The sequence below is a fragment of the Osmerus eperlanus genome, chromosome 28 (assembly GCF_963692335.1).
Source record: "Osmerus eperlanus chromosome 28, fOsmEpe2.1, whole genome shotgun sequence".
Lineage (NCBI taxonomy): Eukaryota > Metazoa > Chordata > Actinopteri > Osmeriformes > Osmeridae > Osmerus > Osmerus eperlanus.
This window is the reverse complement of record NC_085045.1, coordinates 2,331,142-2,354,777: the sequence shown is the minus strand read 5'-3', so window position 1 is coordinate 2,354,777 and position 23,636 is coordinate 2,331,142. Positions and strand designations below refer to the sequence as shown.

General features: G+C 48.4%; 3 protein-coding genes across 3 annotated transcripts in view; all 3 read left to right on the top strand.

The window, feature by feature from the left end:
• Positions 1–3,217, top strand: part of ddr2l (discoidin domain receptor family, member 2, like) — a 15,118-nt gene extending 11,901 nt beyond the window's left edge. The window contains exons 13-16 of the mRNA XM_062454066.1: positions 6–49; positions 676–825; positions 1,110–2,081; positions 2,305–3,217. Coding sequence (XP_062310050.1) covers positions 6–49; positions 676–825; positions 1,110–1,244 — 329 coding nt within the window. The 3' untranslated portion in view covers positions 1,245–2,081; positions 2,305–3,217. The remainder of the gene's footprint in view (positions 1–5; positions 50–675; positions 826–1,109; positions 2,082–2,304) is intronic.
• Positions 3,218–7,744: 4,527 nt separating this feature from the next.
• LOC134015333 (protein-lysine 6-oxidase-like) lies at positions 7,745–11,280 on the top strand. Its single transcript, XM_062454785.1, has 7 exons — positions 7,745–8,461; positions 8,618–8,726; positions 9,072–9,203; positions 9,391–9,547; positions 9,986–10,081; positions 10,209–10,324; positions 10,736–11,280. Exons 1-7 carry the CDS (start codon positions 7,846–7,848, stop codon positions 10,740–10,742), a joined length of 1,233 nt encoding a protein of 410 aa, XP_062310769.1. The 5' UTR covers positions 7,745–7,845; the 3' UTR covers positions 10,743–11,280.
• Positions 11,281–12,983: 1,703 nt separating this feature from the next.
• sncaip (synuclein, alpha interacting protein) lies at positions 12,984–19,840 on the top strand. The gene is made up of 10 exons (XM_062454766.1): positions 12,984–13,141; positions 14,178–14,265; positions 14,546–14,618; positions 14,838–15,742; positions 16,046–16,225; positions 16,511–16,624; positions 16,804–16,929; positions 17,609–17,778; positions 17,859–17,948; positions 18,138–19,840. Exons 2-10 carry the CDS (start codon positions 14,209–14,211, stop codon positions 19,117–19,119), a joined length of 2,697 nt encoding a protein of 898 aa, XP_062310750.1. The 5' UTR covers positions 12,984–13,141; positions 14,178–14,208; the 3' UTR covers positions 19,120–19,840.
• The last annotated feature ends 3,796 nt before the right edge of the window (positions 19,841–23,636 follow it).

Genomic DNA, 23,636 nt, shown 5'->3' with positions numbered 1-23,636 from the left:
GCGCGCGGTGCTGCCCATCCGCTGGATGGCCTGGGAGAGTATCCTGCTGGTGAGACGGAGAGAGGAGGGAAGAGATGGAGGGAGGAGAGGAGGAAGAGATGGAGGGAGGAGAGGATGGAGGGAGGAGAGGATGGAGGGATGAGAGGATGGAGGGAGGAGAGGAGATGGAGGGAGGAGAGGATGGAGGGAGGAGAGGATGGAGGGAGGAGAGGAGATGGAGGGAGGAGAGGATGGAGGGAGGAGAGGATGGAGGGAGGAGAGGAGATGGAGGGAGGAGAGGAGATGGAGGGAGGAGAGGAGATGGAGGGAGGAGAGGATGGAGGGAGGAGAGGATGGAGGGAGGAGAGGATGGAGGGAGGAGAGGAGATGGAGGGAGGAGAGGATGGAGGATGAGATGGAGGGAGGAGAGGAGATGGAGGGAGGAGAGGAGATGGAGGGAGGAGAGGATGGAGAGAGGAGAGGATGGAGGATGAGATGGAGGGAGGAGAGGAGAGGATGGAGGAGGTGAAGGGAGGAGATGGAGGGAGGAAGGGAGAGGAGGAGATGGAAGGAGTCTACCAGACCTGGCTGGATCAAACCTGTGGACGGAGGAGAGTTGAAGTTGTGTGTGGGTGTGTGTGTGTGTTAATATCATCCTAACTGTGTGTGTGTGTGTGTGTGCGTCCTCTCCTCCAGGGGAAGTTCACCACGGCCAGCGATGTGTGGGCATTCGGGGTGACGCTGTGGGAGATCTTCACCCTGTGCAAGGAGCAGCCTTACAGTCTGCTGTCTGATGAGCAGGTCATCGAAAACACTGGCGAGTTCTTCAGGAACCAGGGCCGGCAGGTCAGTCTCGCTCTCACACACCTGCTCCAGGGGGCGGCTTCAGCCAATCATAACGTGTCTCCCTCCTCCCTTTCTCTCTCCGTCCCTCCCTCCTCCCTTTCTCTCTCCGTCCCTCCCTTCTCCCTTTCTCTCTCCGTCCCTCCCTCCTCCCTTTCTCTCTCCGTCCCTCCCTCCTCCCTTTCTCTCTCCGTCCCTCCCTCCTCCCTTTCTCTCTCCGTCCCTCCCTCCTCCCTTTCTCTCTCCGTCCCTCCCTCCTCCCTTTCTCTCTCCGTCCCTCCCTCCAGATCTTTCTCTCAGCTCCTCCCCTCTGCCCTCCCTCCTTGTTCGAGTTGATGATGCGATGCTGGGGGCGGGACATCACAGACCGACCCACCTTCGAGGGGCTCTACCAAGCTCTGCGACCTCACGCCCACCCCTGACCTTTAACCCCTGGCACATATCACAGGGTCCCTCCCTCGAACCCCTGGACGGAGCGGACAGATGGACGGACGCAGCCAATGATTGGTCGCTGTCAGAAGAGGGCGGGAGTTGAGACCAGCCTGGCGAACGTAGAGTAATTTGTGTCTTTCTTCCGGAAAAAAAAACCCCCGCTACTCTCGCACTCCTTGGTGACACTTTATTAACCCATAAACTGTAGAGAGAAGGTTCACCTGTATGTCTCTTCATCCTCTTGTGTCTTGTACATGGACATCCTGTCAGACTTTGGGTTTTTTCTCCTTTATTATCATTTTAGTTTTCTCGCGGTACCAAAAAAAACTGTGTGTTCCTTGTTTCTTTTATGCTAGGCGGTTGGAATATTTCGAAAACAAACAAACTGGACAAAGACTTGTTGCCTTTTTTGGTCCTGTGGTTTTATTATGTTAAGCACTGTTGTCTTCTGTGTTCCAGCATGTATCCATGTTAGCATTATGACTCCATACTGGAGTAAGGACAGCATGATGTCTTCTGTGTGTATGATGATAGTTGTTGATGATAGTTGTTGTCATTGTTTTTGTTCTGGTCTGAGTCTGAATGTTGTACAGGTTGGTCCCCTGACCTCTGACCTTTTGACCCCTGGCGGTCAGATGTGAGTGGAGGCCTTAGGGCTATAGCGGAACTACTGTCGTAGCTAGAATAGGGCCCGCGGGGGCCACAGAGCCACTATGGACTGAAGAGGAGGAGGAGGATGAAGAGGAGGATGAAGAGGAGGATGAAGAGTGACTGAAAGCACTGTTCCTCAGTACCACAAGCTGTGCAGCCTTCTCACACAGGAAGCAGTAGTTAGTAGATGTTAGCTGTGCAGCCTTCTCACACAGGAAGCAGTAGTTAGTAGATGTTAGCTGTGCAGCCTTCTCATACAGGAAGCAGTAGTTAGTACATGTTAGCTGTGCAGCCTTCTCACACAGGAAGCAGTAGTTAGTAGATGTTAGCTGTGCAGCCTTCTCATACAGGAAGCAGTAGTTAGTACATGTTAGCTGTGCAGCCTTCTCACACAGGAAGCAGTAGTTAGTAGATGTTAGCCGGACTGCCTTCAGACACACGCTGCTGTCAGAGCAAGCGACAAGACTTGTCTGACAGGAAACTGACTGAAGCGTGACCTTGAGAGATCCTGTCTGACCTCCTCTGGGTTAGCACATGTCCTTATAGCGTTAGAATGGACTGATCCCCTTTTGGACCACCGTGTAAACAGTGTAAACGTGTATGTCGTTTGCTGAGAACGAAACAAGTGTCCCAACATTTCGATTCTTATTAATGTTGTTGTTTTATGTTCTTATTAGCATCTTAAACATTGTATGTTCATCTGTACTGTATATCATGCTTTAGTTAAATTGTGTGTGTTTGCTTGTATGAAAGAGAGAGAGACAGGGCAGTGTGTTAGACATTCCATGGAGCACTTGGATGTACCTGGGACTGACAGGATTCACCAGGGAGAGAGTGGAGGGGGTGGGAGGGGTAAAGATGCCACTATACTCAATCTCCCAGAGGCCTTTGTTTTGTTTTGCTTTTTTACATCCCTTGTCACAGAACGAAGAGAAAGAGAGAGTTGGAATGTGAGTTTGTGTGTGTGTACGTGTACTCTGTGCTCCGAGAACATGCTTGCTCGGTTGTGCGTGAGTACGTGCTGGGCCGTGTGTGAATGCAGAATGCGAGGTGATAATGTGTTATCGATTAGGCATTGACTAAGTTTCAGGTTTGGTAGGGTTCATCAATCTGTCGGTCACTCCATCCACCTGCAACCAGCTGAAACAAACAGTAGCTACCCATGGCAGGCGTGTACATAGCATAGGCAGAGTAGATTTGTATAGTAATATATTGGGAGCTGGAGATCGCCATTCCAGCCCCATGATATTGACCCTCTGTATCTTCCAATCCTCTTTGTTATCTCATAATAAAACTCCAACTTGACACACAATGTGTCTTTGTGTTTCATCCTAGGGAAGCAGAAATGCTTTTTTAAATGCCCTGCTGCACTACAGAAACCTGCAGGAAGCACTTCCTGCTTGAAGCTGTTTCCTGGTTGATCTGTTCTTTACTGACCAGCTGCACATTGTCACCCCTCGGCCTGGCCTCCAGCCTGTGTGCCATATGCTGCTCCTGATGGTGACCAACAGGGGGCAGTAGAGTCCCAGGCAGGCTTTGGAACTGCAAGGTAGGAGGAGCTAAACATGGGAGGGAAAATCTGAACCATTCTGCCCTTGTCAACCACAAAGTTCAGGTAAAGACAGCTTAATCGATGTACAAAATGAAAACATGAGAAATGTTACTTTATCTTGAGTACGACGACAGGTTTTCCTCCCAAGTAATTGTAAACTGTTCTTTTTCATCTTGAAATATGTTCAAATGAAAGAACAACCATTTGACTATTTGATTCTCCTTGCAATGGCTTTCAAAAGCACGATTCAAGCCTCACTAAAGTCCCAGAAGCTTCCAACACCAAGTCCTCAAACCCACCACAGGCTCTCTGTCTACGTGACGGGACCTTCCACAGCGATGTCCGTTAGGCTGACCCTGTCCGCTCCTCAGCCCCAACCTGTAATTGTTGCTGCAACCTTCTCTCTGAAAGTTTGGCTGTCTCTGCTGTTGTTTGTGATGAAGTGGGGAACCTGCCTGTATGATCCCTGTCACGTCCTCATAACTGCTATAACTGCTCCTGTGCACCCTGCTACCAAACAAACCAGGGCTTCAACCGCTGTTTAAAAAAAACGGCAGTTAATTTTCAAAGTATCCTGAACGACTCAGCTTTTCTCTGATCAGCTTGGATCTTGCCGAAACATCTGTGTAAGATGCAGTTTTCCGACTTCCTACCTACCAAACATATAAAAGTTTCCAGTGAGCAGAGGAACAGAACATCGGGAGGTTGTTTTCAGGTCTCTGCAGGACAGGGAAAGTTCTGGCCCGTTACCTGCCCTGCTGCCTGTACAGCTGTGACTGTACACAAGGCAGGCTGCTTCAGACTCCATTTGATGTGCCTAGCGCCACGTAGCAAAGAGCAGCCGGCTACACAGCGTTCTGGTTTCCTCCAGAACCCAGGGGCTCCAAACCGCAGGGACCGTTGAAGGCTTTTATACTCACTTGACAATCTGACTGGTTTTTATTGAGGACTGGGTTTCGGGACCCAGTTTAACCCTCGTGCTGCCTTCGGGTCACATGACCCAAAGGTTCATAACGAACCATCATTGTGTTTACCCAATTTTACCCAATACAAAAACAAATAAAAATACTTTTCTTTTAACCTTCGCAATGTGGGGGGTCTGAGACAGCCCGACGGTTAAAAGAAAATGCTTCACTTTGTTTTTGTATGCGGTAAAGTTGTCGCAATACGACGGTGGGTCACAATGACTGATGGGTCAGAACGACCCGAGGAGAACACAAGGGTTAAACAGTTTGTGTACAAGAGACTTATGTCTCACCTTCTCCATGATCTTTTATTCTCTATCTCCCTGTTGATTTGAGATGTGTTTTTTCCCACCATGGGGACAAAGTTCAGTGCCAAGGGCAAGGGAACACACACTATTAACCCAGAACTGCTATTTACAACCGCCACGCAATATATCTTTTCTATAATCTGTTCCAGTGTAAAGTCTGCCCAAGTACATTGTGTTCACTTCACCCTCCAGAGAAGTGTTTGATCTTCATCACAGATGCATTATGGGATCTGTGGTTTGGTTTCACGACCAGATTTAACACAGAACCCAGTCCTGGCCCTGAGCTGGATGAGGTTTCACTGGGGCTGCCTGGAGGTTGTTGGGTACCAGAGGAAGGTGTTGCTGCCGCGTCCAACATACCCTGATCTGGTGTCAGTGAGTCCTCCCTATTTTTTATGGAGTAGGACCAGGGCTGGACAGGGAGGCCCTGATCCCAGGCCAGTGCTGGGGGAGGATCTGGGAGGGATGGGGGGGAATTTAGCTTAAAGGTCAGGGTCACTAGCTGGAGGTCAGCGTTACTGAGCTCAACAGGTGCTGATGTCAGAAGTGGGGGATTTTTATTGGAGGATGAGGGAGGGTCAACCATCTGCTCTGGTTTAACCCTTGTGCTGCCTTCGGGTCACATGACCCAAAGGTTCATAACGAACCATCGTTGTGTTTACCCAGTTTTACCCAATACAAAAACAAATAAAAATAATTTTCTTTTAACCTCGCAATGTGGGGGGTCTGCGACAGCCCAACGGTTAAAAGAAAATGCTTCACTTTGTTTTTGTATGAGGTAAATTTGACGCAATACGACGGTGGGTCACACGGCTGATGGGTCAGAATGACCCGAAGATAACACAAGGGTTAATGGACACAGAACTCTGGAAGAAGGTATTGTGGCAGGGGTGGTTCTGACACCAGGTAGCCCGGCGTGAGATGTCTGGATGAGCATGTCCTCTTGGTCCGAAGGAAGCTGATGCTTTTCCCAAGCTTGCACAAAATTCTGACCTTAGAATAGCATTGTTTTTCTAGACAGGTTTGGGAGTCTTGTCCGAATGGCCACTGACCCACAAGTCCCTGGTTGACAGCTGGAAGCTGTTCTGGGTGCGATGCAGGCAGCTCACAGCCCCCCTCCCTTCACACAGGTAGCCCTGGTGGTAAAAGCCTTCCCATTGTGTCTACCGTTTCCATGGTGTTTATAGTTCCTGTTTGATATAGGTAGCCCGCAGCGTGGAGGCGGGCCGCCTCGTTACCGTGGTGATTAAAGCCTGCAGATCGACCTGCCACACCTGTAAGTCATTGCACAGCGACGGGGCAGTCCAGTATAACCAGAGGGAAATGCCAAGCGCACGATAAAGAGCCCGGGCTTTGATCTTTACACAGATGTTATAAAAAGAGTCTGATTCGGAAGGCTCAGATTTTCCTACGTGCAGAAACGTGACTTTAAAACCACACGTATTACCACAGCACTGGGATGGGAGGGGGGCTACCGTGGGTGGGTGTGTGTGTGTGGGTGTGTGTGTGTGTGTGTGTGGGTGGTTAAACACACTTTGGAAGTGTGTTGTGCCACTAGTAAAAGGATGCAGTCAGTGTGAGAAGTAAGGGAGAGGTTTGTTCACCTTGCTCCCAGCTAAATAACATCTCATCTATTTCAGTGCTGTCTGTTCACCTGGTTCATTCCCCGTTGGCCTACACACTGTAGTGTGGACCGGGTCTCCAGGATGAAGGAACAGCCACTGCAGCTGGTAATGGTGAGCAGATGGTGTTAAAGAAGGCAGCGCTTTGACTGTGCTTATCCAACAGCATCACTGGATTCTTTAGAACTTTTGCTCTGCCTATTAAACGTAGCCTGACCACTGAAAAACTGTTGTAACGATGCCCTTCTGCTGTTCTTTCTACATGGACTGTTTGTACGTTGCTTAGGATAAAAGAGTCTTCTAACTGAATAAAATTGAAATGTACTGACAGTCACAACACATCATCACCACTTTGATATTGTTGACTTATTAATATTTCGGTTCGTGCACCACTACGTATCGTCATAGCTACAGTGTTGTGGATGTTTTCCCCAAAGGATGCAGAGCAGGTTCAGGAACTGCAGAGTCAGGGGCAACACTGCAGTTTGTGTGTGGCAGCTAGCAGGACTTTTTATGCTGTTTTAACAGGAGGAGACTCCTGTGTTGGTACAGCCTTCATTTAAATCACCGCAGCTCTGTGTGGGAGACCACAGAGATAAATATGGCACAGAGGAGTGAAAAATAAAGCTAGAGACATGACACCAGGAAGGGGTTGTACGAGAAGTGTCTGGTCACTGCATCTTGTGTCTGTGTGAATTTCACAAGGTTATAAAATCGACAAAAATAAAATTGGATTTAAAAAGCCTTCTCACCAGCTAGGTCTGGAGTAACTGACGATGATAACAAGTACTGTGGGCCCGCCAACCACTGTGTGTGAAGCAGAGGACACCACAAATTATAACTTATCACAGGGGAATGGGAGAGATGTGCTAGAGAAAACAATGGTCTTATGAAAGACAACCACAGGCAACAACACTCACACTCAGCCAGTTGTTCACTTGAGGACAGTGCTCAAATGGGTGTGATATTTTATAATATAATCATTTGAAAAGTTGTCTTTGACTGAAAAGCATGACAAATGACCAACAAACTTAATTTAGGACAGTTGATGATTATTGATGAACTGGTTGCCCTCTATTGTGTTGGTAAGCTAGGATGCAATGCAAATGAAAGCAGTAAAAGAAATGAACAGTACTTGATCATAAATACAAGATTGACTTGTTTTGGTTTAGTACTTGTGTAGCCTTGTGTACGTACTCCAAATCCGGACTAAATGGGCTCATGTACACCGTGATATGTTTGCAGCAGGTTACAGACTTGAGTCACATAACATAGCAGTTGGAACCATAAGTCGTAACACTAGGCTACCTTGCCAATGTGGCTAAAACAGAAACTTTAAAACTCAAACCACTCCTCCTGTCGCTCTATTACCCAGAATGCGCGAGCAGGATGCAAGGCTGCTTGAACAACGACCTCTCACTACTCAAACTCCTTGATGTTAAGCGGTTAGACAACATTTTCCAGGTTTTTATTTAGGTACTTGGGTTGATAAAATGAAGGGGTTTCCCATTGACTCCTTCCTTTTGTCGTGCGCACGGTTCTGTATCCTCTGTTGTGTTTTGGAGACCGTTATTTCTCAGGATGCTCAAGCAGGTGGACTGAGGCCGAGAATGAGATGGCAGCACAACGGGCAAGTCTTCAGTTTACTCAGCCGTGGCGCACAGTACCAGCCTTCCGCTCGTAGGGACAAACAGGCAGGTTCATCTCAACCGAATCACGTTGTTGTACTCAGAAACAATAACGAGACGTTAGAAGAGACAGGAACGCCCGGGCACCTCGGGGCACGAGGCTCTCCAAGGCGGCTCGGTCTCGGTGCGCAGTTACGCGCCGCAGCGCGCCGGCATGGAAGTGGTGCTCAAGGGCTCTCGAGACCCCAAGAGACCCATGCTGAGAATCCAAATCCCGATCACAACAAAGATAACGAAAATCCCACATCTACGGGTTCTCCAACGGTTAATCGAGAGGATATGATGGTCGGGGATGATCCGTACAACCCTTATAAGTCGTCTAACTACAACCCCTACTATAACTACTATAACTCCTACTTCAGACCCCGACCCAGAGCCTCCCCCCGGCACGGCTATGGAACCAGCAACTTCCAACAGGGTGGTAAGCAAACGCATTCTCTGATCTTAAAAAAAAAGTATTTTAAAAAGATACATTTTTAAATGACAGTTTTAAACTGGCCAGTTATAGAATAACTCTGCATCCTTAAACATGTCCATAAATCCCTGTTTTTTGTATCTGTCAAATGACCTCCCTCAGGTCTCCCTGACCTGGTCATAGACCCTTATTACATCCAGGTGTTGTCGTACGTCCAGAGAGTTCCCATGTACAGCCTCCGCTGTGCAGCTGAGGAGAACTGCCTTGCCAGGTACTCCTCCACAGCCACTGAACTCAACACTGTTACCTGGAACCGCATTCAAATATATATCTTTACAAGTCAACATATCTCCAGTATCTCCTGTTGAAACTCACTGCAGCACACTGTAGATTAATCAAAGCCACGCCGAGGAGCTGGAACCTATGTGTTTTACATGGCCGACAGATTAGACCATGTGGCACACAATTAAAATGTTAATGTGTGGGTGTGTATGAGAGAGAGAAAGAGTTAGAGAGAGAGAGAGATAGAGAGGGGGGGGGTAAAGTAAAACCTAACAGGTGTTGGTGCACCCTGGGACTGTGCCATTACCCAGTCCTGTTCTCTGCTCCTGCCCAGCTCTGCGAGACATGTTGCAGACTACGACACACGGGTTCTCCTGCGGTTCCCCCAGCGCGTGAAGAACCAGGGAACGGCTGACTTCTTGCCCAGCAAGCCTCGCTATGCCTGGGAGTGGCACAGCTGTCACCAGTAAGTCTCACAACCACACAGGAGCAGGCAAGCAGGCAGGGAGAGGGGTGTGTGCTTGAGGGACTGTGGATTCCTAGGTAGTTTGTGAAGGACTTAGAGCATGACCCTCTCCCATGTCGGCCTATCAGAACTAGAGGTGCTACAGGTAGGAGTGTGATGACATCATCAACGTGCACCTGCCTTGCAGCCACTTCCACAGCATGGATGAGTTCAGCCTGTACGAGCTGTTGGAGGAGGGCTCGCAAAGCCGCGTCGCCGAGGGACACAAGGCCAGCTTCTGTTTGGAGGACACGTCATGTGACCCTGGATACCACCGTCGATTCGCCTGCACCTCACACACACAGGTCTGTTGGGACTAGTCTGCACCTAACAGTTGTTAGCTCACTCTCTCTCTGTCTCTCTGTCTCTCTGTCTCTCTCTCTCTCGAGACTACCCAGGCATTACCAATACTGATTACTCTTCAACTTGTAGTTTATGACTAGAGGTACTCTGGTAGCAAATTATTACTGTTGGTTGAATTCTGTTGTTGCTGCTTCACAGTGGTGTAACAGTGTTAATTTTAGCACACAGACAGGGGCCTCGTCATCTGTGACTGGTGATGTGTGTGTAGGGTCTGAGCTCAGATGCATCTGTGACTGGTGATGTGTGTGTAGGGTCTGAGCCCAGATGCATCTGTGACTGGTGATGTGTGTGTAGGGTCTGAGCCCAGATGCATCTGTGACTGGTGATGTGTGTGTAGGGTCTGAGCCCAGATGCATCTGTGACTGGTGATGTGTGTGTAGGGTCTGAGCCCAGGCTGCTATGACACGTACAACGCGGACCTGGACTGCCAGTGGCTCGACATCACAGACGTGAATCCTGGGAAGTACGTTCTGAAGGTATGTCCCCACTCCACAAACGACAGCGTTTTAAATGGGCTCTAAATGTACTCAACCCTGTTATGGGCAATTATCTATACTTAACTTATAATCCTTGTTTTTGTTTTTTTTGTATGCGTATCATCAGGTGACGGTGAACCCAGGTTTCCAGGTTCCAGAATCGAACTTCCACAACAATGTTGTGCGTTGTGACGTCCAGTACAGCGGCACCTCTGTCGAGGTCTCCGGCTGCTCTGTGACAGCGTGAGCAACATCTTCCTCTGTCCTTCCACTACAATCACACCTGAACGACCCTCTACAATTACTGACCAACTATCAATTTAAGTCCTAGAGCTGTCAAACAAATGGGTGGTTATCTGGATTCTGGAGAGCTTGATAACAACCCGTTCATTTGAATCAGGTGTGCTGGAGCAGGGAAACATCTAGAACATGCAGGACAGTGGGCCCTGAGGACCAGGGTTGAAGACCACTGTCCTAGAGCATATATTCACATACGTTTCATTCATTTACCAGATGTCTTTATCCAAAATGAAAGAGTGAGAGAGAAATAGTGCCTGTACAGCAGAAGATTCAAATATGTCCGACATCCTCTCAGCCAGGTTGGGTGTTTTCTGTGACTGATTGTGGTGTTTCTCTCCTGTGTTCACACACTAGATCCTGAGTTTCAACAGCCTGGCAACAAAACACCGTTCTGAGGAGGCAGGAATGTTCCACAGGAGACCAAAGAAACACCATGACATTGTCTTTTGTTTGTTGAGGCCTACAACACAATCTGTTTTGACCATTTTACTCTGTACAGTTCTTGAGTTCAGAACTTGATAGTGAAGACTGTTATCTAGTTACGGTATTCACATATAGCTAGCCATTGATTATATGTCTGTGATGGTAAATATTTAGTTTAGATGTTCAATCAAATATATAAGAAGGTACAACGACAATGACATTTTATGTTGAAAGACAGATCCTGGTGCTATCCGTTTTCTATGTTTTCAATATTGGTGCTACTTTTTAAAGACTAGGGGTTTTAAATGTGACATTTTTAACAAATTATTCAATTAGGATGTGTATATTCTTAAAACAGAGTGTTCTGAGAATGTGTGATGCCTACTGAAGTTACATGTTTCCTAAGCTTGCAGAGCTTGTAACTCATGTGGATGTCATTATAATGCATAATATTCATTACTTCAATAAAGGTTGTATTTCTGAGATCTGTTCATCGTAGTCTGGTTCTTTATTAAATATGTACACCACACACATGATCTTGAACACCTTTGGCCTTCATAATAAAACATATTTACACATATACACTATTATATACTGTTAGAAAATGTTATTGTGCTGCATGTGAGAGGTTCCCTTGGGTGAGGTGCATACACTGTTAAGGGGCACTGTTTCGACAGCGCCATTGAGCTGCGCTTCAATACTGCCATCTAGTGGTTTAAAGTGTGAATTACAAGTGCAGTTCTCACAGTAAACCACCAGATGGCGATGGTAAAGCGCAGCCCTATGGAACGGTTTTCTAAGAGCCAGTAGTGTCATGTGAGCATTACAAGTGCAGTTCTGAAAGTGGTTGGTTTGGTCCTCCATATACATTTGAAACAAATCTCAAAGTGCATAGTGGTTGTGAATGGTGAATGGTTTTTCTGGGAGTTTTTCCTTGTCTTCCTTGAAGGTTTAGGTTGGTTGAGGGGCAGTTCTATGGGCGTATGTGAAGCCTTCTGTGACATTGCTTGTAAAAAGGGCTAGACAAATACATTTTGATTTGATATGATCCCTGCCCACTGGGGATTGTATGAATAATGAGTTTTGATCTTGCTACTCAATGGCATGTCTTCATTCCAGGTAAGTACCCAAGAGTGGTGACCATATTTCACCAGCCATGATGGCTCAGAGAGGAGAGAAGCTGCCTTGAAACCAAGAGGTTCAAAAGGTTTGATTCCCAGGTGGGCTACTGTGGTCATAAATGTTAAATCAATGGTAGGCTATGAGTTGCAACATGGCTGGCTTGATCGCCACCCACATCTAAGTTTTAATTGAGCTACTCAATGTGCAAGTCTTGCGTTGAAGTACCCAAGAGGAGTGAAAATAACTTAACAGTCCAAATGGCTCAGCGAGGAGAGAAGCTGTTTGATTCCCAGGATGGGTGCTGCCAAATTTTCAAGTACAGATTGGAAGAGGCACTTGAAAGACGGCCAGAGAAAATGTCTGTTATCGCCAGGATTCTGTGCCATGGTGGGTTAAGCGATCACGAATGATCTCGAAGTTGTAACATGGTTTGATTCTCGCCAACTTTAAATCTAGCTACTCAGTGTGCATGTCTTCATTATAGTTAACAAGCACATGTGCTTGCATGCTGCAATGAAACAGACGTCACAAGGTCAAGCTGACACGTAGAACAGACCCAAAAATATGCGCCCTAGAGAGTTAGAATCACCATGTAATAGAGGTTATTGTTGACTATACTGTGGTCACACGGTCGGCAGAGCAGGGACAATGGGACAGTGTGTAACACTAGAGGACAGTGTTGCATGTGGAGTTAGCTGATGGCTTTGATCAGTGTAATTTGAAATGTACAGTTTTACAAAATACATTTTAAAAGAATTATTTACGGAGGGACCACAAATTAAATAAAAGGAAACCAACGAATTATAATTAAATATGTATTTAATGAAATTATTGAATGTCATTCGTTATCAATGGTAGAGCTAGGGCTTCAACCCAATGCCGGTAATTGTGTGCATACAAAAAAATCAGAATCAAAATGTGTTTTGGTTTAACATATTAGCCCCTTCGGTGAGGTGTTTTGGACATAACGGAGTTTTATTCTAAGGAGTTATTCTAAGGTGACAATAACGGACCGCAGAACTGTACTTCCGCTATTTGAGCTGGCCTTCGAGCGTCAACTTCCCATATGTCAGAAGCCTTTGTGCTTTTCCAGGCTGTCTGCGAGTCAGGAAAAAACAGCTGGATCCAGGATTCTTGCCTTTCCAGCTAGCGCAAGCTAGCTAACAATCGACTCGACTCGGGTAGCTATCCACCCAGCAGCAAACCTGCAGCAAGGTAGTGTAAAATAAAAGAATGGCTTCGTTTTCAGTAAATACTTTTCTGCATTTACGTGTGTCATGGAAACAGTACGCATTAAATCTCCTAAAGCAACCTAATAGTCTTGCTAGGCTAGCTAGTTTTCAGATTGCTCCGTTAGGCTAGCCTGAGCTAGATGGGCTTGCGATGAAGCGGAGGATTGCATGATGGGGATAAGAGATGCTGGCCTAATGTTGTGTTGCTAACAGTTTAGGTAACAAATGAGGTGTCAGCCAAGTGCCCCGTTGAAATCGTCTAGCTGCAATGTGGCACGTAGTAGCTAGACTAGTATACACAAAGTTGAACATGGTATTCACACAAAAGCTTTAAATAATCTTTCAACTTGCTAGTTAGCATTTGCCAAGTATACGTTAACGTCACTGCATATAATCAACAGTCAATGACTCCTTTTTGACCTAGTTTACAGGGTCTACATTTGTAGCGAACAATTCACATGACTAAAGTTAGATGATTCTATTTGCAAACTGGAGTGGCTGGAAAAGGTCAAATTAAGGTTCCTAGAAACCCAGATCATGTATTATCCAGTGGACAATGGACAGTGGGCAACATACCACCCATTGATGTTGACACAGTACCACCACAGTAATCTGAAGTTAAACTCCAATCCTCTGGCCACACAGCAGCACTAGCAGAGAAAAGAGTTTCCACAGGAAGTGTTGTTGTTAATTCTGGCTGGATGGAGGGGAGCCATGAAAGCATTAGGGCAAAACACCATTGTTATCAGAATGTTTGTCTCATCCAGTCACGTTACCCAGCAAGGCTTACATTCCCAGAGCTCTTATATGAATCAATAAGCCTGGCCAGTTGACTCTTTGATCAGGCCTGGCTTAAAACAACTTAAAGTACAGTCAGAACAGCCCTTTTTGTGTTCTTTGTTAATTCAGAGCCTTGCGCCACATTATTTGTATATAGGTATCGGTTACAGCTTGACTGTGTGTGTGTGCCTGTGTGCCTGTGTGTGTGTGGGTGTGTGTGTGTGTGTGTGCTCTCCCAGGTTCTCTTGGGGGTCTGGATGCTGGCTGGTGATGGAAGCTCCTGAGTACCTGGACCTGGATGAGATCGACTTCTCTGATGACTCAGTGGTAAGCTGCCTGAAAATAATAATAATTAATAATATTAATAATAAGACTACATTAGATAACATGGGACCAACCCAGTGGTTTGGTTTACCCATGTGTTATATTAGAATAGAACTGGCTTCTTTGAATAACTTAAAACTAAGCTTTTGCTTGGTTCTTATGATTTCAACTCCTCAAATCGTAGCGTTTCACGACGTTTGACGTGGATTCAATGCTTTGTTCGACATAATCAATAATCCACAATCATAAACAAATGTTTCTAATGGTCTCTTGTAACCGACAGTATTCAGTGTCGTCCTTGAAGAACATTCCAGAGTTGTCGAGGAGAAGTGATGGCGCAGGAGAAGACAGACAAGGTGGACGACTAGTTTTTCTGTCCCAGTAAACGCTGAACATCTCTGTCACTGCTGAGCACCCGACACAGAACCTGTCGGCCTCTAGTTTTATATTAACTCCTACGAAATACTCCTGTGTTTATCACGTAATTATTACAGGCTATGATAAAAGTAATTCGCTGTAACCTTGTAAGCAGCCGTTTCCTCTTGCGTGACCATGGTGCATCTCTGCATCCCCAGCCCCAGCGGTCCCCTGGAGCCGGGGGGGGTCGGCCCTCGGAGGCGGGGGCATCAAGGCCAGCGGCATCGCTGAGGTCCACAGCAAGTTCCGCCCCGTGAAGAGGGTCTCTCCTCTGAAGCACCAGCCGGAGGCCTCGGACCCTGACACGGACCCTGGAAAGGCCCGGGCGCAGGGGGGCCAGGGGGGGCAGGGGGAGCCCGAGGAGGGCTTCAAGGAGGAGGCCCCCGCAGACAAACCAGCCCTGGCTGTGGGCGAGGGGGGGAAACACAGAGTGACGGGGGGAGGAGGAGGGGGTCTGTTTGGGGAGCTGGAGCACTACGACCTGGACATGGACGAGATCCTGGACGTGCCCTACATCAAGTCCAGCCAGCAGATGTCGACCCTGCCCAGGGTGCACGTGGACAAGCGCAGCGCCGGCGGAGCGGGGGGCTCCGGGAAGACCTCCACCCTGCCCCACAGCGAGAGCACCCAGTACTGCGTCCTCTCCCCGGTCAAGTGGTCCGACATGAGGAAGTCCAAGTCCATGGAGCCTGACTACCACCTGAGGCCCTCGGTGACCGGGTACGACCCTCCTGCCCCTCTCGTCTGCTCCTCCTCCTCCTTCTCCGACACGGACAAGCTGACCAGCAGGGTCTACCCGGACAGCCAGAACCACAAGATGAGTTTGGGGGGGCTGGGGGCGGCGGTGGACTCCCCAGGGGGCCAAGCCATGATGTTCCCCATGCCGGGGGCGTCAGGGGGGAGGCAGGAGGGCAGTAAGCCCCGGGGCAGCGGGGGTCTGGAGGGCAGTAAGACCTGGGGGGCAGGGGGCAGCTCCAGGGCCCACGGAGGAGAGGTGGATGAGGAGAGCAAGAAGAACCAGAACATCATCAACATCATCAGAGAGGGACAGATCTCACTGCTGGTGGGTGACTTTGGTTCCACTGAGTCATGCTCACTAGTAATGACTGCTAAACGACTACATTTTGTCACTGTGTATTCCTTTTAGCATCTTAGAGTAGTATTAGAGTAATATTGTTCACTCTGGGACACACTGTAGAGAGACTCAAGTAAAGGATAGTGACTTGGCTGACTCTGTCACTGTCTTCTTCTGTGCCAAATACCTCCCTACATACTGCCTTCCTCCCCTGCTGTCTCCTTCCTCTCCCTCCCCCAAGCCTCTCCTAAATGTTTACCGGTGACCTGTCCTCTCCCCCGCCCCCTGTAGCCCCACCTGGCGGCTGAGAACCTGGAGCTGATCAGAGACGAGCAGGGGAACAACCTGCTGCACATCTCCGCCTGGTACGGCCACGCTGACTGCCTGCAGCACCTCACCTCGCTGCTGGGGGAAGACGGGCTCATCGAGCGCAACGGCCAGCAGCTCACCCCGGCCGGCCTGGGGGTCAAGGTAGGCCTGGGGGGTCAAGGTAGGCCTGGGGGGTCAAGGTAGGCCTGGAGGAGGGGCAGGCCTGGGGGTCAAGGTAGGCCTGGGGGGTCAAGGTAGGCCTGGAGGAGGGGCAGGCCTGGGGGTCAAGGTAGGCCAGGGGGGTCAAGGTAGGCCCGAGGGTCAAGGTAGACCTGGGGGATGGTGGTCAAAGGAGAGAGTCACAATGTAGATCGGGCAGAAAGGCATGCACTGTATGTAAAACACAACTGTTAAAGCACGTGTGTGTTTACGTGTGTGTGTTTACAGAACGGCCACCTGGAGTGTGTGCGGTGGATGGTGAGTGAGACGGAGGCCATAGCAGAGCTGAGCTGCACCCGGGAACACCCCAGTCTGATCCACTACGCTGCGCGCTACGGCCAGGTAACACACACACCCTGGTTGAAAAAAAGGATTCGATAAACAAAGTCCTCTCCTTTCACTGCGTGTGTACTCTCTCGTTCAATTTCCTCTCTCTCTCTCTGTGTCTCTCTCTCTCTCTGTCTCTCTCTGTCTCCCGGTTCTCTCTCTCTCTCTCTCTGTCTCTTTCTGTGCCACTGTAGGAGAAGGTGTTGCTGTGGCTGCTTCAGTTCATGCAGGAGCAGGCCATCTCTCTGGACGAGGTGGACCAGCTTGGGAACAGTGCTGTCCATGTGGCCGCCCAGTACGGCCACCTCACCTGTATACAGGTACAGTGGAGCGTGTCTTCCACACACACACACACACACACACACACACACACACAGTGTCATCCAAACTTTTGAGTTTAGAAAGATTTCTCGTCCTCCTCCTGCTTCCTCTCATCTCTCCTCCTCCTCTCCTCCTCCTCCTGCTTCCTCTCATCTCTCCTCCTCCTCTCATCTCTCCTCCTCCTCTCCTCCTCCTCTCCTCCTCCTCCTGCTTCCTCTCATCTCTCCTCCTCCTCCTCCTGCTTCCTCTCATCTCTCCTCCCCTCCTCCTGCTTCCTCTCATCTCTCCTCTCCTCCTCCTCCTGCTTCCTCTCATCTCTCCTCCCCTCCTCCTGCTTCCTCTCATCTCTCCTCCTCCTCCCCTCCTCCTGCTTCCTCTCATCTCTCCTCCTCCTCCCCTCTGCCTCCTGCTTCCTCTCATCTCTCCTCCTCCTCCCCTCCTCCTCCTGCTTCCTCTCATCTCTCCTCCTCCTCTCCTCCTCCTGCTTCCTCTCATCTCTCCTCCTCCTCTCCTCCTCCTCCTGCTTCCTCTCATTTCTCCTCCTCCCCTCCTCCTGCTTCCTCTCATCTCTCCTCCTCCTCCCCTCCTCCTGCTTCCTCTCATCTCTCCTCCTCCTCTCCTCCTCCTCCCCTCCTCCTGCTTCCTCTCATCACTCCTCCTCCTCTCCTCCTCCTCCAGACCCTTGTAGAATACGGCTCCAACGTGACGGTTCACAATCAGCAGGGCGAGAGGCCTTCCCAGAGTGCCGAGCGGCAGGGACACACCACCTGCGCTCGCTACCTGGTCGTCGTGGAAACGTGCATGTCGCTGGCGTCTCAGGTGGTCAAGCTCACCAAACAGCTCAACGAGTGAGTAACACACACACACACACATATACACACACACACGCACAGACTGATTTTGTGATGGCACTCTTCTCGTTCTCCAGACAAGCCGTGGAGAGGCTGGCTCTGCAGACCCAGGTCCAGAGACTCGTGGATCCATCCAAGGGAGAGGGCACCCCCTCACGCTCCCCCAGGTCTGTCCTGCTACAATAGGCTCTATTTAAACACACACAGACACACGGTCACTCTCAAACACACACGGCATCATACACAAGTATGTCAGTCACAAGTAATAACTTTATTTTTGCAGACTCAAGGTCCAGATAGAAAAGTACACATAACATATAACTTTCATTCTTCATATCTGTCTCCGTGGTGACCAGTTCCAGTCAGCCGTCAGCGGAGGCGTGGCCTGAGATGATGCTGACGGCGGAGTCCTCGACCGGAGACAGCCATTGGGTGGTGAGGCAGGGGGGCGTGGCTACGGACTCTGTGCTGCGTCAGCTGCTGGGGAAGGAGGTTCTCCCTGGGCCCGGAGGGGGGGGCGGCAACCCCCCGGGGCCGCAGCGCAGGGCGGGGCTGGCGGAGCGGAGGGTGGGACTGGCGGAGCACAGGGAGCTGAAACTGGCCCGGCTCAAGCAGATCATGCAGCGCTCCCTCAGCGAATCAGATTCCGACGTCTACCCCCCGGAGGAGGGCAAACCCGGAGCCCCGCCGCCGAACGGCCCCCGGCCCGAGAGGCCCAATCATCTGCCCATCGCCGAGAGCGAGGAACCAATCAGCAATCACCTGCAGCTGGCGACCAGGAAGCACACGCCCTCCTCGGAGCGTAAGTTAGCCTTCTCCAACGGGGCCTCCAAGTCTGTCGACGGGGGGTACAACCCCTCCCCCACGTCCGACCGAAGCGACCCGGATCCTCCAGGAGAGGCTTCCGGAGAGTTCCATGACCTCCAGGGTCAGAAGGTCGCCACCAGCCCCAAGAGCGCCCTCAAGTCCCCGTCGTCACGCAGGAAGACTTCCCAAAACCTCCGGCTCAGGGTCACCTTCGACGAACAGGTGGTCCACAAGCCGCAGGAGCCCGAGGGCAAAGGGGCTCATGGGAAAGAGAGTTCGGGAAGGACTACAACCGAGACGTCTGAGACATGGAAGCGTCCCTTCGGAACGTTCCGCTCCATCATGGAGTCTCTGAGTGGCAACCAGAGCAGCAGCAGCAGCAACAACATCAGCAACAGCCAATCCGCTGCTTCGGTCAAGCAGCATTCCAGTTCTGGAACACCTCACAGCTCACCCAATAGGAAAGCCACTGAGACAAAGGCGGGACCAGGTGGGTCTTCCAAAACGAAAAACAAGAGCAGTGCTGTTTAGGTAGTTTTAAAGGGACATTCCACTGTTTTTATGCAGTCTGTTCCGCTTCCCCCCTCGCAGTGTTAGCCACGGCAGCAGGAGAGGCTGTGGTGTTTAGGGAGGAAACTGAAGGATGTGTGTTGGTTTTGTTTATGTCAATGAAGTACTGTCCCTGTCCAGGTCAGTGGCAGGTGTTCCCCCTGCATCTGTAAACACAGCCCTACCTGACAGACCTAACTGTGGTTGTTATTATTATGCACTCCACAAACTGCAGCACAAAAAAAAAATCTATATATGAAAACCACTGTTTATATTTAATGTCTATCTATATTCACAAGTGTTTCTTTTGGGGGGTTTGGTCATCATCTATGCAGTTTTTGGTTCGAACTAAGAGTTCAGTCTCTGTACTGTTTCAGTTTTAATATCATGGTGAGATTATCTGACTGCAGTGTTTTATTTGTTGACGTCTTGAGCTGTACTTGCATATCGATAATTTTCTTTATCTGTTGTGTAATTGTCTTGATAATAGACAACAGCTCAATCAATGAGTTTGTTTAATATTTCTTCTCAATGCAAAAAAGAAACGACTAACGCAATAGTAGCGAATATTAAACCTAAAGTTTATTTTATATTTTAATATTGTCAGTTTTTTTTATTTGTCTGCGGAGGCTACTTCCACCACAAATCATGCCTTGTCTAGTATTTAAACTTTTGTTAAGACTAAAATAAACAGTTACATGTTTTTCTTTGTCTTTTGTTGATTTAAGTTTAGAATTAGGCACGAATGGCGAAGTGAAGGAACTGTCAATTCTTTGCGGAAATATTCCTGTGGGGATATAGGCCTAACATACTTAATAGAATTTTGTATCGAACTGCCTTTCATTTTCCATATGCAAAACCCCCAAAGGGATCTAATGGGAGTTTTGAGTATCTTTTCAATCGTGGATGACCAATACGGTTGATGGATCTCACACAGGCCATTATTAAAATCCGAATGATGATGATAGGAGAGTAGTTGTCAATGAGCCAGACTACTTCACACAAAGAGCGGTCTGGTTTGGGATTACGCGAGGAGATATTTTCTCTTCACCTCCTCTACAGGCTGGCGGTTCATGTTACAAAAAACAAGAGCTATTTTTTTCGGAGAAGTTAAACTGATAAATTAGACCTCATTTATTGGACAACAGTTTGAGTCAATATCCCTGGGAAACCATCTCCACACCTAGGAGAAGCGAGGCGCTCTAATTGGTTGACGCTGTGAGATGTGAGAGGAAACGTTTAGGCGCGGGGCGCCGGCCCCGGTGGGCACCGGGAAAATGGAAGAGACAAGCACTTGATTTGACAAGGGGAGTCATCTATAGATTTTTGTGTCCGTTGTTTTGGCTTATTTGTGTGTGCTTTACTCAGTCAATCAAATATAATTGACACCGCTGGGCTGTGTTGTTGCAGGGATGACAGCAGTTAATGCCAGGGAAACGGCAGGCCGGGAGAGAGGGAGGGATGGAGGGGAGAGAAAAAGAGGGAGGGTGGAAAGTTCTCTCTGTGAAGGATAGGGGAAGGTTTCTGCCTGGGACGGTGACAGTTCTTCAGCCGTCAACAGCATTAATTGATGCAAGGACAGAGATGATGGATACTGATAAACACAACCTTTAAAAAGAAGAAGAGCTAATTGCATCAATCTTTTCCTGCGCGCATGCTCACGGCCTTCTATGCATACTTATACTCACTAGACGACTAGTCCGGTTAACAACCGTGCATTACGGTGCATACTTGCCCTTCCGTGGCGGAGACTTACTCGTTCACTCAGTCACTTACTCACAACGAACACCACTATCACAGTCACCAACATCCACGTCATGATATAGCTGGTTGTCTGGACTGTTAAGGTGGAGAAACTGCAAAAAAAGTGAAAGTCCTCGTGTAGCCTACTCAGACTGCAGACTGTTGACGGGAGGGGGCAGCATTGCTGTTTCGAACCTCACGCATGCAGAATGCTCTATTCCCGACTCAAAATAATTGTAAACATTCACCTACTTCGATTCAAATCATGACTATTCTACTTTAATGCGAGTGATATATTTTGTGAAGAGCTCTAAGACATGAAAGTGTCTGGTTGGTTTTCTGAGAGCCAGTTGGCATTGAAGCCCCATTCACTGTCTACATTTGGAGAAGAACACCATATTATTCCATGATACCTGGTCCATCTGTTCAGCAACACATCCAAGCATTACTGACTGATCTTCATAGCTACATGACTGGGGGCAGCCTTCTCGGTTGTGGGCAAAAGGCTCCAGGCTTCAAAGTAGTCTGAACATTCAGAACCAGAACTCTAATACAGAGAGCTATAGTAAGGGTCTTGTAGAAGCAGTGAACCGCCATTCTGTTTATCACTACAGAGTGAAAACCCATGAAAAATACAGAAAACAAGACTGCATGAGACCACATAACAATGATGAATTGTAAAGTAGACTTTTAGATTGTGTCTCCGTGCTGTGGCGAGACCGCATCGAGAGTGGAGAGGGATATCCTGCTGTATGTTTACAGCAATAACCATGCTGGTTCGTAGAGCAGCCGGTAAATCATAGCAACATTAGGACTGTCAGCTGGACCTCGGGAGACACAATAACCCACACTTACAGACATAGCAGTCAACAATGGGATGGCACTGGAACACTACAGAATGGAAGGTAGTCATATATGATAGAACGAAACTGAATAAAATAGAAGGTAATGGATTAAAATGTGACACGATTAAAAAACACATAATAGAATTTAGCATTTAAACTAGACTATGAAACAGAATAGTAATGCTTCTAAAACAAGGTAGCAATGCACATAACAATGGAAAGTGTGCTTTGTGGTTTTATGAGTTTGAACATCTTATCTTTGGAACCGTTTTCAACGAGAGATAACTATTCCAGCCCATGTGCTGACCGAGGCTGAATAAAGATACAGAAATGGTCTGTGAGGTTCTGTGTATCAGTCTCTGCCTGTCACGTACGCCCTGAGAAGTGTTCCTGCATTCTCCAGCCTTGACCCTTGACCCACCCTGTCAGCCTGACTGCCCAGGGAAATTGTTCACAAACAAGTCGCTGTCAGGTAGCATTGCTAGACCAATACAACTCAATCTCTCTTTTTTGGAGAAAACTGTTTCCAAAACTGTGAGTAAGCAAGTAAAGGACTTGGGGTGTTTCTGGAAAGAGAGGTCTGCTACATTCACTTGTTTTCCATATAATTTCCAGATGTTCACAATAGTTGGAAGTGATAATATGTTTTTGTTCAACAGAAAAAATCGACATCACAGCCTCACAAACTAGCCTTCACTGTCATCCACAGGAAGCAGCTCAATCATCACTTCCTGTCAGTATTTAACCATCTGTTCCTACATGGCCTGAACCGACTCTCTCCTTCAGCTCAACTCATTTTATTAATCCCAAAAGGAAATTCAAGTGTTTAGCCAACTCTGTGTACACAGTTAGGAATGAGTCACAACATCCTGTATCTTCAGTATTAAAGCATGGCCTACCCATTGCTTAAGGCAAACCCGATGCCAGCTAGTGCAGTCAGCAAACCAGCTAACCAGCCAGCCAGGCAGTCCAGCTAAGCAATTGGCACAGACAACCAGCCAGCCAGTCAGCCAGCCATCCAGCCTGCACAGTCAGTGTATATTTATTGGAATGCAATGGCTCCTTTAACCTATCCCATTGATCGGAGAGTGTCTCCCATTAAGACAGGGTAGGTTGTCCACGGGGAGAGAGAGAGGCAGTCCCTCAATGTCTGCCTCCACCCCCCCCCCCCCCTCCACCCTCACACCGCCCAACACCCCCCAGGGACCACACAGATACACCATGTAGCCTTTGCTGGCTCTGCCACCTGATTTGCTGTAAATAACAGCTCATTACAGCAGACAGGAGAGACAGAGTCATGGCTCAGTGGAGATGCCGCTTTGTTCAGCCTGTCTCTGCTTCTGGCCTGGGGGGCTAGGAATGTGTGTGTGTTTGTGTAGTGTGTGTGTGGTCGGGGGGGGGGGGGGCAAGGTGTCCCAGAAGGCCCCTCTCTTGGTCTCTCCAACTGTCAGGGTTCAAGGCGACAGTTTAGTTTGATGATTTAAAATGTTTCGTAACCCCCCTTCTCCTTTGCGGATCCTCCCTCTCTCAGTAAATGACTTTCAGCACTGACATTTAGTTAGAGGCAAGACAGATGTGGTGGCAGTTTTCTTAAATCACCCCACACTGCTGTATGGTGCAATTCATCCAACTCATTTTTATACATTCTTTTGAAGACTTATGGTATCAAGGCACTCCATTTGTTCAATGTGACATCAATAAAAGTCGTATAACTCATTTCTTCCCCCGAGGGTAAGTTATTGGTAGGCTACAATGTTACAGTGTATAAGTAAGTTGGACTGAGTTGTGCAACGTCGTATGTTGGTCATTGTCCTGTCTGTTATTCTCTCCTTACGAGCTACAGACAAAAAGGAGTCATGGAAAATAGGGGAAATATTAATTATAATAATTTTGGATGCGAAAAGTCCACTT

Bases quoted from the DNA above. Each gene is read 5' to 3' on its own strand.
- sncaip (XM_062454766.1), top strand. From the start codon at position 14,209: ATGGAAGCTCCTGAGTACCTGGACCTGGATGAGATCGACTTCTCTGAT. The intron at 17,779-17,858 runs GTGAGTAACACA...CTCGTTCTCCAG, and splicing joins CTCACCAAACAGCTCAACGA to ACAAGCCGTGGAGAGGCTGG. The intron at 17,949-18,137 runs GTCTGTCCTGCT...CGTGGTGACCAG, and splicing joins ACCCCCTCACGCTCCCCCAG to TTCCAGTCAGCCGTCAGCGG.
- LOC134015333 (XM_062454785.1), top strand. From the start codon at position 7,846: ATGAAGGGGTTTCCCATTGACTCCTTCCTTTTGTCGTGCGCACGGTTC. The intron at 8,727-9,071 runs GTACTCCTCCAC...GCTCCTGCCCAG, and splicing joins GAGGAGAACTGCCTTGCCAG to CTCTGCGAGACATGTTGCAG. The intron at 9,204-9,390 runs GTAAGTCTCACA...CCTGCCTTGCAG, and splicing joins GAGTGGCACAGCTGTCACCA to CCACTTCCACAGCATGGATG.